Raw genomic sequence first — 13,258 nt, 5'->3', positions numbered from 1 at the left:
AAATGAGGTGGGCCTTGACTTCCGGTGGTCATTAGAACGTGTAAATTATCGTATGATTTTTTCCTTCAGTTAGACACAATCATTTTGTTTGCACATCAATTGCTCAATTGAAAATTTTTCTTATCAGAAAAGATGACATTTCTGAAACTGACCAGGAACGTGCAAGCGAATTTACTCCTTCGTCGATCGAGCATAACTTTTTTTCTGAGGATCGATGAAATTTCGTCATTTTCAGGACTTTTAAGGCTTCATATAGAGGTCCTTTAACAAAATTTATTTCATGGTTATTTGCGATCTATGCGTCTCAGAGATCATTTGTTTGCAGATGTGAAGCAGATTTTGTTCAATTTGGTTCCTCATTTTAAGAACGATGACTAGCGCTCAAGCAATTGTTTTAGACCTCCACCAAAACATTTTTAATTTCTGCTACTAGTATCCCTGTACAAATTATGTTTCGAAAAACGGAAAGTTTAATTACAATCAGGGTTTTAAAGAGCCCTAACGATAGCTGCTTTCGCATTTCCTGGAAAATATAGGGAGTTTAAAAAAGTTTTGCAAAGTATTATCGAAAATGCTTTTGTAGGCTTTTAACCGATAAAATGAACTACCACTATGCAAAATATGAAACCGCTCTCACCAGCGGTTTGACAGCTATTAGCTCTGAAAATTGTTGCATTTTTTTTTCAGCCACCCTGTATTATTCTTCCAGCCACCTCTAAATAACGTCTGATCATATGGTCGTCGAAGAAAAACTTTCTTGTCTCATCCTGTAGAGCACCCTGAGGATAGTGCCAAAAAAATTTTTACTCTGTTGAAACACCCTAATACCCATCTTATAGTAGGTTCCGTCCAGGTCGTCGAAATAGGCGTCAACTGGAAGCTCAACCTTAGTATTGTTTTAAAATCTTTATATACCCAGCCATTTTTTCATGTTTGGGAACAAGAAATAGTCCGATGTGGTCAAATCTGTAGAGTTGGGGGCGTGGGCAAGCAGTTCGAACTTCAATTCCTTGATTTTGTCCATCGCGACATGGGAAGTGTTTATTGCTCCGGTGTGAGCAAATGCGGCACCAGTCTTGCACAAAGTTTTTTCATGCTCAAATTTTCTGTCAATGTGCAATGTACGGCACTTTTTGAAAGGCCTGACATGTCAGCAAGCTCACGCACTTTCACTCGACAATCACTCAATATTATTTTTTGGATTTTCGTCACATTTTCCGGTGAGGATGCCTCTTTAGGGCGACTAGTGCGTTGATCATCATTCAAGCTTTTTCGACCACCCTTATGCCCTAGACACACTTACGACTTAAGCCGAGAGAAGACTTAGTGGAAAATTATGGAAATGTGGTTTAATCACTATTTCGAATATAATTACACTAAGCCGTCTCTCGGCTAATCCTCAGGTCTGTAAAAGGCCCTTACACTTTGCTACTCAACATTTTACAGTGGAAATCGAAAAAGCAGACTTCCCTAAAGTAGAATCCAGATCGGCTTCAGTATTGGATGTCTTAAGACCTTTCAAGAACAGGGGTGACATGATAACTTATTTTCGATACTATCGACTTTAAACAATAGCTGCATTTCCTGTAACAAATATAAAAGTTTATGAACAGTCTCATTTTTTAAGGAATGTCGCAATGAATTGCCCAACAATCCGTAAAATGTCGACATTTACTTAATCCAATAGATATAGATTTATAGATACTATCGATTCGATAGTGTCGAAAAGTTATCATTCCACCCCAGGTACTGGATCATGTAACGTTGGCCCATTTCTTCCATGTTCAAATTTTTTTCCGAGCGTCCACTTGCAACAGCTGTCAAAAAAAACTAAGCAGCGCATTGCCACCAAACTTGAAACTTTATTTTTTTAATGTTGATACTTTGGAAAAAAGTCACTGGTCCTAACCTACAAGCGCCATCTATACCCGAGGTCAGGGACTTCTGAGACTGCTCTCGTAAGTTACGAGATATTCGACAGTCGACTTTCCGATTTTAGCGCCCCTAGCAGTGGTAGCCTTAAGTAGCGATGTTCTGAAGATTTATAGCACTGAACGATACCTCTCCAAATCACTCAAAATAATGATATTTTGGCCATTAGAATGGGAGCTATAGCCATAGCTTGTATCAGGAGGGTCGGAGGAATCAAGTTCTTTTTTATATGTAGGAACTATCAAGGCCTACACAGTAAAAAAAATTACAACCACTATCGTTGGTAATTTTTGCACGAGCGCTATGGTTGTGAAGTTTGTGTATTGGAAATGTTGTGTATTGGCAAAGTTGTGTATTGTCAATTTTATAAAATGGCTTCCTGTCTATAATTTTGATTGTAGAGCAATTTTGTTCGGTTTATGTGTATTATCTGTGAAAAGTCTCTGTATTAAACAAAGAAAAAAAGAAAAAGAGAACAAAAAAAATAAAAAAACATGAAAAGAGGGTCTGAGACTTGAACCCCTAACCTTTTCGTTGATGGTCTCGCGTTTTCCGGCTGCGCCACGAACTTGCTTATTTCTCTTAAGCAAATGGCCAAGAGTTGCATCGTCAATTTTTCTAATTTACATGATGCTTCCTCTGTTTTCTGTTATTACATAATAATTCCTCATTTTTTACGACTGAGGCATATTTTAAGAATACAATGAATGATTCTAGAAGACAATTAGACAGTTAGAAATGCGAAAAATGACTAAAATCTTAGAAAAATTGCAATAGTAAACAATGAAATTTTGACAGTTCTCACACAAATTTTCCAATACACAAATTTCATTACACAAACTTAATTTTACTAGCATTATGTTAGTATCGTACTACAAATAGGATAGTAATTTTACAATTTACAACCAAAATGCTTGTGACAATACACAACTTTTCCCATACACAATTTTATTTCTCACACAATTTTTTACTGTGTAGTTATAAGATACTAAAATGTGAGCCCAATCCAAGCCATGGAAGGTCTGATTTATTCAGAACACAAAATTTAGAGTCGGAAAATCCACTTGCCGATATATCGTTTTGTTCTCTCCTTAGAAGCGATTTATACAACGAACGGAACGGTTATGTAAATGTTTTATATGTCAAAACGTATATATACGTATAGAGGAATCGGGGGCACCACCAAACAGTGCGATTTTTTAATCGGATATTCGTCTTCAGAGGACAAGATTTATAGAATTTTATAGGAAATATAGGGAGGCTTTTCCACTGAAGAAATGGTCGAGATAGTCCAAGTAGTTTAGAAATCAAAATTAGTGGTTGGTGCTACCCCGTGTTTGGTGGTGCCCCGTTTTCCCTAAAGTTTCAATTCGATCTGATGAGATCAGTTTTCACATTGAACCACAAAAGCTGAGATATTTTTAAGAATATTGGCTAAAAATATCCTTATAAGGCTTTGGAGTTTTTTTTAAGGTTTGAACCTGTAATTTGATATCCATATTAGAGATATCATTTTATTCATACCCAATTTTCATGTTCTCAAAAGCTTGAAATTTTTTTTCGTTGTTCCTAAAACAATCATTATGTATAGGGGAGACAGGGGTAGAATTAGCCAGCAAATGAAGCTTTTTTTTCGCGAGTAGCTTGTGAAAAAATGATAAGTTTTGTCTAATATTTTTATGTTTCATAAGTAGCATTAGGATATTGGCTATATGAAACAGTGTAGTTCAAAGCTCTAAAATCCTTGGCTTTTTCTTGAGAGGATAATGAAAAAAGTATGGCACATTGGCTACACTTACCCCTGCCTGGGTAGAAATAGCCACTTTTGGGGTACTAATTGCCACTAGTTTCCCAGATTAAATTTTAAACTGGAGATACCAAATATTGTTTAACTTGATAGACTGAAGCCTACTGATGCTAAATATGTTACTTAAACCTAAAGAAAAGGGCTTTAGCCAACTTTTTTAATGACATTCTTGTAATTGAGGCAAAATTAATGCAAACATTCTGAAAAAATCTATTTCTCAAGTTGCTCATACAAATGGCAATATTGCTTGGAATATCAATAGTACTTTTTCATCTAACAATTATCCATCTATTAGTGAAAAATCATTGATAGTTTTAGCCCGCCACGGAAGAGTGACTACAACTGCCCCGAGGGCTGTTTCAGTGTTTATCATCTTATATAAAAAAGTGGATAATTATTATCCAAGTGAAAAATATTTTTTAATTAGGTTTATTAAACCAGAAACGAGGTAAAACTATGAAATCTTGACTAGTAACTCAGAAAACCAAATGCTGGTCCAAAAACTGTAACATCAAAACTACAATTTTATACCCATTTTATAAAAATGCTTCTAAATTGTAGGATAAGAGGATCAGAGTTATAAATATTTCTGGGAATATGGGGATGTGTTCCTACTTTCATTAAAAAATACTTTGCTCGATGTACATTTTAAGAAAAACGAGAAAAATCCACTGTCTACTTTTACCCCTGGCTATAGGTACCCCGGTCTCCCCTATGGGTGATTAAGCTTCTCAAAGTCCTTTGTTCAGTGATAATGATGTGTAGGTTTTTTTTTACCTAAAAAAATTCAGACGTCTAATTTAAATAATTTTGCGCATCAATTTCAAGAGAAAAAAAGCAATGATTTATTAAAGAACATTCATCACATTCATCATTTGGCTCAATTAAGTGATGCTCCCGTCTTTTAGAATGGTAATCACAGAAAAAAATCAATTTGTTAGGTAAAATCTCGAGGAGCGGCATCAAGTACCAATTATGATGGCAGCCCACTGCTGGATAATAAGGCAGCCGATGAGAATTTGAATGTAAATCAGCAATTTGGTGGTAAAGCGACAGTGTCTCTTCTGAAGAAAGATGTGAGTAATGATGAATTGAGCTTTTGTGCTGTCAAACATTTTTTGGGTAATTGATTTTGATGATTTGTACAGGTAAATCCAGAACCAATTTCAGCCAATCGTCTCGAGTTGATTCAGCAGAAATTGGCCCAAATTCGTCAGCCCAAGTGAATATTTTTTTTGTTGACAGAGAAGTGAAAATTAGCTAAAGAAAAACACTGAAATTTCTCTCTATTTCCTAATTGTAAGATCTTTTTTTTATTGTTCAATTATTTAATGTGAATTTTCAGAGAATCCAAAATCGAATATAAGGCACATTTGTGCCAGATTCACATTTTTTCTATTAATATTATTATTTTCTAAAAACTAAAATCTCTAAATTGCATTTATTCTGTCTGTTTATCACCATCTTCACCTGCCTTAACCCTTTTTTTTCTTTTCTTGTTACACTTTAATATAATTTATTGAAAACATTAGTTGTATTGTTGAATGGTCTACATATTTTTGTCCAATTTGTGTTGAGATATTGTGAGAAAATGGAAGCTTGGTGTAGTAAATGTTGATGAGAATATTTATAAACAACACACACACACTTTTAAAGAAAGGAAGAACAAATCCTAAATTAAGCAATTTTGCATACCCTCAGAATTCCTAAACTTAATGTTAATTCCATTTCATTTTTATCATATTTCTTTTTAGTATAATATCAATTTATTGTTACAAAAGAAACCCTGTCCTTCCCAATTTTTGATCTATATATTGCAAAGAAAGAAAAAAAACAATAAAAATATACTAAACTGACTTTAATATCAGATTTAAGTATAATTATATTCTATTGAAAAACATGAGTAGTGGAAAAAAAGAATAATGATTTAGAACCAGATAGTAATTTTTTTGAAACTAACAATAATGATGAATTAAGAAGATTAATATCAGGAAGATGTAATAATAAAATTTTATTAGTAGAAGTGACTCTTTCTTTTCTTAAAATATGTTTTTTTATTGATTTTTGTTTAATTATTTGAGCTTTATTAAATTTCTACAGCGCTTTAAGAATCAAAAGACATAAGTCTCTCCAAGAGATTAGTACGTCTAATCTTACAGCGTATCTGCCTTTTCAACCCTATGACCTTCATTAACCCACACTAACCATTTTTTCAAGGTTAATATACCTGTGAAAGAGACATGGCGTCATATGTATCCCTTTCCGTGATTTAAGGAATATTTAAGGATTTTGAAAAGAAAATCCGGAAAATTGCTTGGAAAATGAGAAATCACTTTGTTTCATAAAAGTCTTCCAAGCGTCTTTTTCTCATGGGATACAGTTTGGCTGCCAGTCGGCCAATCATGAAGATTGTTTGGTGCCGGTCAGATCCTCGAGATTGATCGACACCAATCAGCCTATTCTGGAGATTGATCGGTGCAGCTTAGCCGATCTTAGAGAATGATCGGTGCAGCTTAGCCGATCTTGGAGAATGATCGACGCCAATAAGTCGATCATGGAAACTGATCGGCCGTTGGTCAGCTAAAGTGGCTAATCGGGCTCTTTTCAGTCGATTATGAAGACTGGTCGACGCCGCGTCGGTTATTTGTCTTGAAGATTGATCGGGCATTGGTCAGTTGATCATGAAGACTGATCGGGCCCTGGTTAGTCAAACTTGGTCAGTTGATCATGAAGACCGGGCCCTGGTCAGTTGAATATGGAGACCAATCGGCGTCGGTTAGTTGATCATGTAGACTTAATCCGCCCTTGGTCTGGCCAGCTTATGCTAGAGATATCGATGTCGATTAGACGATCCTCGAGGCTGATCGGTCCCTGGTCAGTTAACAGGGAGACAGATCGGGCTCAGGTCAACTGACTATGGTGACTGATCGGCGTCTGGTCAGTCGATTATGGAGACTGGTTCTAGATGGGTTCTAGAGACTAGTCGACGCCGATTACACCATCCTGGAGACTAATCGCTCCCTGGCCAGTAAAGCTTGGTCAGTTGATCATGAAGACTGATCGGCCCCTGGTCAGCCGATTATGAAGACCAATCGACGTCGGTTAGTTGATCATGGAGACTAATCAGCCCCTGGTCAGCTGATTCTAAAGATTAATCGATGTCGATTAGACGATCCTGGAGATTGATCGGTCTTTGGTCAGCCGATTATATGGACTGATCGGTCCCTGATTAGCCGATTATGTAGACTAATCTACGTCGATTAGACAATCCTGGAAACTGATCGGTTTCTGGTCAGTCAAATTTGCACAGTTGATCATGAAGACTGATTGGCTCCTGGTCAGTCAATTATAGGGATTGGTCGACGTCGGCTAGTTGATCATGGAGACTGATGGCTTAGCTGATCTTAGAAACTGGTCTATGTCGGTTAGACGATCTTGGAAACTGATCGGCCACTGGTTGGATGATTATGGCGACTAATCAGCCGCTGGTCAGCCGATTATCGAGACTAATCGACGTCGGTTAGACGGTTCTGGAAACTGATCGGCCGCTGGTCAGCCGATTATGGGGTCTGATTGCGACCTAGTGAGCCGACTATGGGGACTGATTGGCCTTTAGTCAGCCGATTATGAAGACTAATCGACGTTGAAGTAGTTGATCATTAAGACTGATCGGCCACTGGTCAGCTGATTCTGGAGACTGATCGATGTCGGTTAGACAATCCTAGAAACTGGATCGATCCCTGGTCAGTCAATCGTAGAGAATGATCGATGCCGGTCAGCTAATCCTAGAGGAGACAACAAGGATTCCGGTAATATCGGTCATTTTCCACCACACAAAAAGAGTGTTCTTTTTCTTACACTGTGCAACTGTGCCATTATTGTCTTTTTGATTCATAGAGCGCCGATGAAACGAGAGTTCTTCTATCACATCTATTTACTACAGATGCCATCCAAATGCATTTTGATGCCTGGAGCAGATTTAATTTGAGGGAATGGGCTTAATCATCATTGAATTCAGATATAGTATCAATATCCCCGAGAATACTCTCGCGATCACCAGTTGTATGTTTGGCGAATCGCGTGGAGATTCGGGCAATTCGGATGGCTGCTTTGAATCTCGTACGCGCCTTGATACGAGCAAGTTTCTTCTTCCACTGCTCATCGCGAGATGGAAGATTCTGGAGATACTCAAGCATCTCCGGAAGAGTAGGATCTGCGATCGCGAGGACAGACAAACATCCGTCAACTGTACCCAGGACAACTCCACGGCCATCCTTTGTACTTCGGATGGCTGTTAATTCAGCCTGAAGACGATAATTAGCGATCATCTCGGTATCTGATGCTCGAAAGACACGCAGAGTCTTCTTCCCGCTGTGATAGTACAGGACGTATTCATCGGTGTCTGTGAACATACAGATGACTGTGAAGACACCTTCAGCCACCTTGGGGATGAAGGTTTTAACTGTTGTTCCTTTGCGCAGCTCCAAAAGTTCCAGTCCACCACGAGATGGAGCATACAGCCCAAACTTTCCATCCTTGGTGCAGCTGCCCTGCCACTTTGGTACTGATCGTACATGACGCTTCGACTTGATGTCGATCACACTGCCTTTCTCTGTGGAGATCACAGCCACTTGGTTGGGTTTGTGTGGTAAGGGCACGAGAGAAATAATCTCCTTGATGTTGCACCCTTTGAGAGTGATCTTCTGAATATGAGAGCCATTTGTGGCACTGTACACTCCAATGCAATCCTTATTACCCTTGTCAGTTGTGCTGACCACAATATGAGCACCATCTGCTGTAATCACGGCACATCTGAAGGGTATTCCGGGCACCATGCGCACGGGAAAGTCAAATGTGAACTGAATCTGCCCATCAGGAATGGTTCTTACTGTAGCAATGGCTGTGAGTTTATTCTGATCCTCAGTGCTGTTGATGTTTGGGCAGGAAACTGTGAGGAATTTTTCACCACCCTCCAGGAAGGTGATTTGTTGAATACCTGGCTGATCGTCACGGAAGAGAACCTGTTCGGAGACGCGATTCCAAATTAGGATCTTCCCAGTCTCCGAGGACAGGATATATCGACCATCGGGAGTGATTTCTGCATGAGTCACAATCGCTCCCAATGGAGAGTCAGCCAGTTTCGACAAAAGCCTTCCTTGACGAATTTCCCATACTCCTACACAGCCACGAGTAACTGTTACGGCAAAGTCGGTTTCCTGGGATAGACTGATGCTGTCAATCTGGAGTTCATGGCGATCAATCACGTGAACTTGCTCAAAGATATTGTTGATGTTCCATACTTTGACGCTACGATCGATGCTGGACGTGATCACGCTGTTCCAGTTACCGATGGTGAGGGCTTCCAGTTGAATAATGCGTCCAAAATGAGCATCGAGGATCTTCATGAGCTGCTTAGATTGCAGGCACCACACATACAAATTCTTCCGAACTCCAGCAACAGCGTAGTTTAGCTGACTGCTGACCATCACGGAATTTGACTGCATCATTCTTGTGGTGATGTTGCGTACTCCATGTGGAAGAGCCAGGTAGAGAACATCTGTAGAGATGGGATTGTCCTGATCGAGATCCCAAATGACAAACCCTTTTCCTGCAGTACCCAAAAGCATACGATCGTGCTGATCAAGTTTCAACTGCAGCAGCATTTCCTTCTCATCGTTCTCATAGCGTGGTAGAGCTTTCACTTCTCGCCACTGGTCAGTGTCCAGATGATATTCCGTAACCTGATAGTCATTGTCGTGACTGCAACAAAACAGAACGGTGCGTGGACGATTCATGGCCATTGCACTGTGGAAGTTTATGGCGGGAATTGTTTGACCCTCACGAAAAGTGTCAAATCGCAGCTTCTCATTGCTAATCTGCCCTGTCCAGTACACCACGTGATACTCAGTCGTTGAGTAGAACTCCATCAGAAGAATTTCCCATTCCTCCGTGACATTCGGAGCATCAAACTTCTCCTGCAAATTACCACGCATGTCAAAGCGGGCCCATTTGAGCTTCGTGTGGATGAAGAGATTCTGATTCAACAAAAAGACTCCAGTGACTTGTTCCGTAGCCTCAAAGGGATTATCGATGATAACAAATTCACTGGATAGCATATTGAGGAGGACTGTTTGATTATTGTTAGTATAGGCACCTGCCCATTTGTTGTCCGGAGACAGAACCAATTGCTGCATAATGCCCTCAATTCCAGGATTGACATCCCTGGTGAGATCAGATGTGGAGAGATCCCAGGTGATGAAGCGTGTAGATATGGAGACCATGTAGCGATAATCGCTGGTAAGGACAAAGGCAAATACTGCAAATTGATGCCCTTCCAGGGAATACTTCAATGGACCTCCAGGGGTGTGCAAACAGTGATTGAGGGGAATTAATGAACAATCCTTAGGACCACTTTTGTCACATGCCTGCAACAGCATCTTGATGTTGGGATTCCCACCAATTTCTGGTAGAAGTCGCCCTGTAAGCTGAGGAGCCAGCATATTGGGATACACAGCAAGAATAGCTCCACCGAGTCGAAGAGCATCAGCCACCAGCATTAATTCACGCCGGGCATCCTTGTCATCGATATTTGTTGAAGCATCCTCAAAATCAGCCAAAACTGCTTGAAGAGGACACGAAGATAACTTAGCATGAAGCCAGTCATAATTGAAAAGGACATTTTCATAGAGGTCCGTAAAGCGTCGTGATCGCACCAGATGGAAGGGCAATTCACCAAATTTACGAAGATTGTATCGTGATACTTTTCCGTCTTTGTTGTAGAAGACAAGCGGCTGGACTGGGACCTTCCGGTCGGCAGAACCTTCCTTCTCCGTAAGACCAAATCGATGCCGCTGAATTTCGGTGAATTTAAAGGGCTTGGGATTTCCACCGCCCCAGATACCCAAATAGTAGTCAGCAATTGAAGAGTGAAAGTACATTGCCATATTCATGTTCTTGAAGTACCTCTCACGAGCTGTGTCCCGGAATTGACGATGGTACCTGGAAAATTGAATTACAATTGCATTTTTTCGTGATAATTGGGTTTTTCGGATAACTAGAGCTATCTATCTATGAGTGATCTATCTATATATTTAATGGAAAGATTCGGGCTTGAAAAAGTGGGGAGAGCCAAAAACTGGGCAGATAGAGGTCATCGTATCCATATTCACGAAGACAAATAAGAAAGAATGCTCCAATTATAGGAAAATACCCCTTCAGAGCTTTCGCGGCAAATTGTAAGCCAAAGTGTCCAAAGTCTTTGAGAGAAGATGCCGGGACATAGTCGAGCTCAGATTGAGTGAAGAACAATGCGGTTTTAGGGGCTCTCAGTGGCGCAATAGGCAAGACCGTTGGTTCTTGGGCGGATGAGATCTCTGGCTCGACTCTCACAGTTGTGAGTTCGAGTCCCGCCCGGTGCAAAGATCTGAATGTTTAGAAAAAGGCATTTTCACTGTGATATAAGGTAATAAAAATGCACCGCCTCTGTCCAAAAAACTCCGGGAGAATGGAAGAAGCATCCACATTACGGGGAAGGCTCCTGGGCGGTCTACACGATTCTTCCAACACGGGATACAACAGCAGCAATATAACATGATTACATTGTAACAAGTATTCCGACACGATTAATAATAATGCGGTTTTAGACCTGATAGAAGCACCACGGATCAGCTTTTCATCCTGAGGATGATTGTTAAAAAAGCTTGGAAGTATCCTATTCCACTAGATAGATTTGGAAAAAGCATATAAGCGAGTACTGAGAGAACAACTTCGGTATGTACTGTACAAATACGGACTGGATGAAGAATTGATGGGAGCAATTCAGTCATTGTACAGTGGGCTATCATACGGCCTTTTGGTAGCAGCCCTTGAACCAAAGACCTCTCTACCCATCATTTCATGCCCAGACTGGGTAACGGATGATAGGGATGATGTCTTTTGGATCTAGCAAGAGGAACGAGCTATATGGTGGCGTCGGGTCACATGGCCACACCGGAGAATTATGGGCGATTTGTGGAAGCAGTTAAAAAGATGTCGAGGTTGTGCATTCCTAGGGGCTGTCGCATTAGCTACATCCCTGGTTTGCCTTCTGAGACATCTGAATTGATGTCGTAGTACTACTAGGCTTTTAAAGAGGATCCTTTTAGTGATTCTTCGATACAGCGTGGTAGTGCACTAGCCGATGCTGTTGCGAGGAGCCGTCGAGAGCGCTGGGTGTCGACTGTTAAGGGTCTCAATCTCACTAACAGTAGCCAGCAGGCCTGGAGATTGATACAACACCACGTCAATGACCCCACCATCGACAAGACTTTGCCACAAGTGTCTGCGAACAAAATCGCTCATCAATTGCAAAATTGGTAAAACTGCCGTTAATCCAAAAATAATTTGGAATGTTGCTTCAGAGATCGATCGCCTGTTTGCATCTTATTATGTGGACGAGCTCACTTCGGCTATTAATACGATGAAAAACAGGAAGGCGGCAGGCATTGACGGCCTGTACGCTGAACAAATAAAGAATTTTGGACCCCTCACTGTTGACTGGATCCTTAAATTCTTCTCTCTTAGCAGTGACGGCAAATCACAGCCAATAAATTGATTTCTGTAGGGAGTGATATGATCTCGGCGACTTAATCCGCAAATGTACCTAACACAATCATTAAAAGAAACGGTTAAGCGATGGATTGTGTCACTATCCGCCGCAAAGAAGAGCTCTGCACCATAAATTAAAGAAAGGAAGAAGAAGCGCTCACGCGAGAATCAGACGAGTATCATAGGGTGTGATTTCCCGGAAGCGTCGCAGGGTATAGAGAGAATAATTAACCTTACGGCAAATGGATGTAGCATGATCAGACCATGAGAGAGTAGAATTGAAAAAGATACCAAGGTTTTTAACCTGATCAACGAAGGGAATAATCTCACCATGAAGGTATAAAGGATAGAAAGCAGGAGAGACTGTTTTTTTTTTTGGAGATGATTATGGCCTGGGACTTTTTACGATTCAGAACCAGCCCATTTGAAGAAGACCATTGCTCGATATGAGAGAGGTTGGAATTCATGAGATCATAAGCAAGTAGAGGATTGGAGGGATCACCCTCAATATAAATTTGTAGGTCATCTGCATAAAGATGAAACGAACAATTTTGCAAGACAGAGTGGAGATCATTAATGAAAAGGGAGAACAGCAGAGGACCAAGAATAGAACCTTGACATAGAAGGTGGGGAGATATCATCACCAAACTTAACAATTTGTGATCTGTCAGAAAAGTAAGATCGAATGAGGGCAACTGCTGAAGAAGAGAACTGAAACAGAGTGCATAATTTATAGCAAAGAAGATCATGAGGGAGACTGTCGAAGGCCTTAGTGAAATCCAGAAGAACAAGAACGACAAAGCGGCCTCGATCAATGGCTGACGAGATATCATGATTTACTCTGAGAAGGGCAGAAGTAGTACTGTGGCCCTTACGAAAACCCGACTGAAAGTCATAAAGTAATCTATTATCATTCAAATGTTGGGAAACTTG

General features: G+C 40.3%; 2 protein-coding genes across 5 annotated transcripts in view; one reads left to right on the top strand and one right to left on the bottom strand.

Annotated features, from left to right (window-relative positions):
* LOC129807047 (protein mini spindles) overlaps positions 1 to 5,766 on the top strand; it is a 27,922-nt gene extending 22,156 nt beyond the window's left edge. For all 3 annotated transcript variants that reach the window (XM_055856051.1, XM_055856042.1, XM_055856033.1), the window contains 2 exons: positions 4,681 to 4,815; positions 4,888 to 5,766. In XM_055856051.1, coding sequence (XP_055712026.1) covers positions 4,681 to 4,815; positions 4,888 to 4,965 — 213 coding nt within the window. In that variant the 3' untranslated portion in view covers positions 4,966 to 5,766. The remainder of the gene's footprint in view (positions 1 to 4,680; positions 4,816 to 4,887) is intronic.
* LOC129807060 (NACHT and WD repeat domain-containing protein 2) overlaps positions 5,142 to 13,258 on the bottom strand; it is a 24,044-nt gene continuing 15,927 nt past the window's right edge. Inside the window, exons 6-7 of one of the 2 annotated variants that reach the window (XR_008752231.1) lie at positions 7,598 to 10,738; positions 6,958 to 7,524 (exon numbers count right to left, since the gene is read on the bottom strand). Coding sequence is in view for 1 of the 2 variants with exons in the window: in XM_055856064.1 (XP_055712039.1) it covers positions 7,738 to 10,738 (3,001 nt within the window). In the remaining variant the exon portion in view is untranslated. Of the gene's footprint in view, positions 10,739 to 13,258 lie in introns of both variants that reach the window. The other variant, XM_055856064.1, reaches the window with a different exon arrangement.

This window comes from Phlebotomus papatasi, chromosome 1, assembly GCF_024763615.1.
Source record: "Phlebotomus papatasi isolate M1 chromosome 1, Ppap_2.1, whole genome shotgun sequence".
Classification (NCBI taxonomy): Eukaryota; Metazoa; Arthropoda; class Insecta; order Diptera; family Psychodidae; genus Phlebotomus; species Phlebotomus papatasi.
The sequence above is the reverse complement of the archived record's forward strand: the minus strand, read 5'-3'. Positions and strand labels throughout refer to the sequence as shown.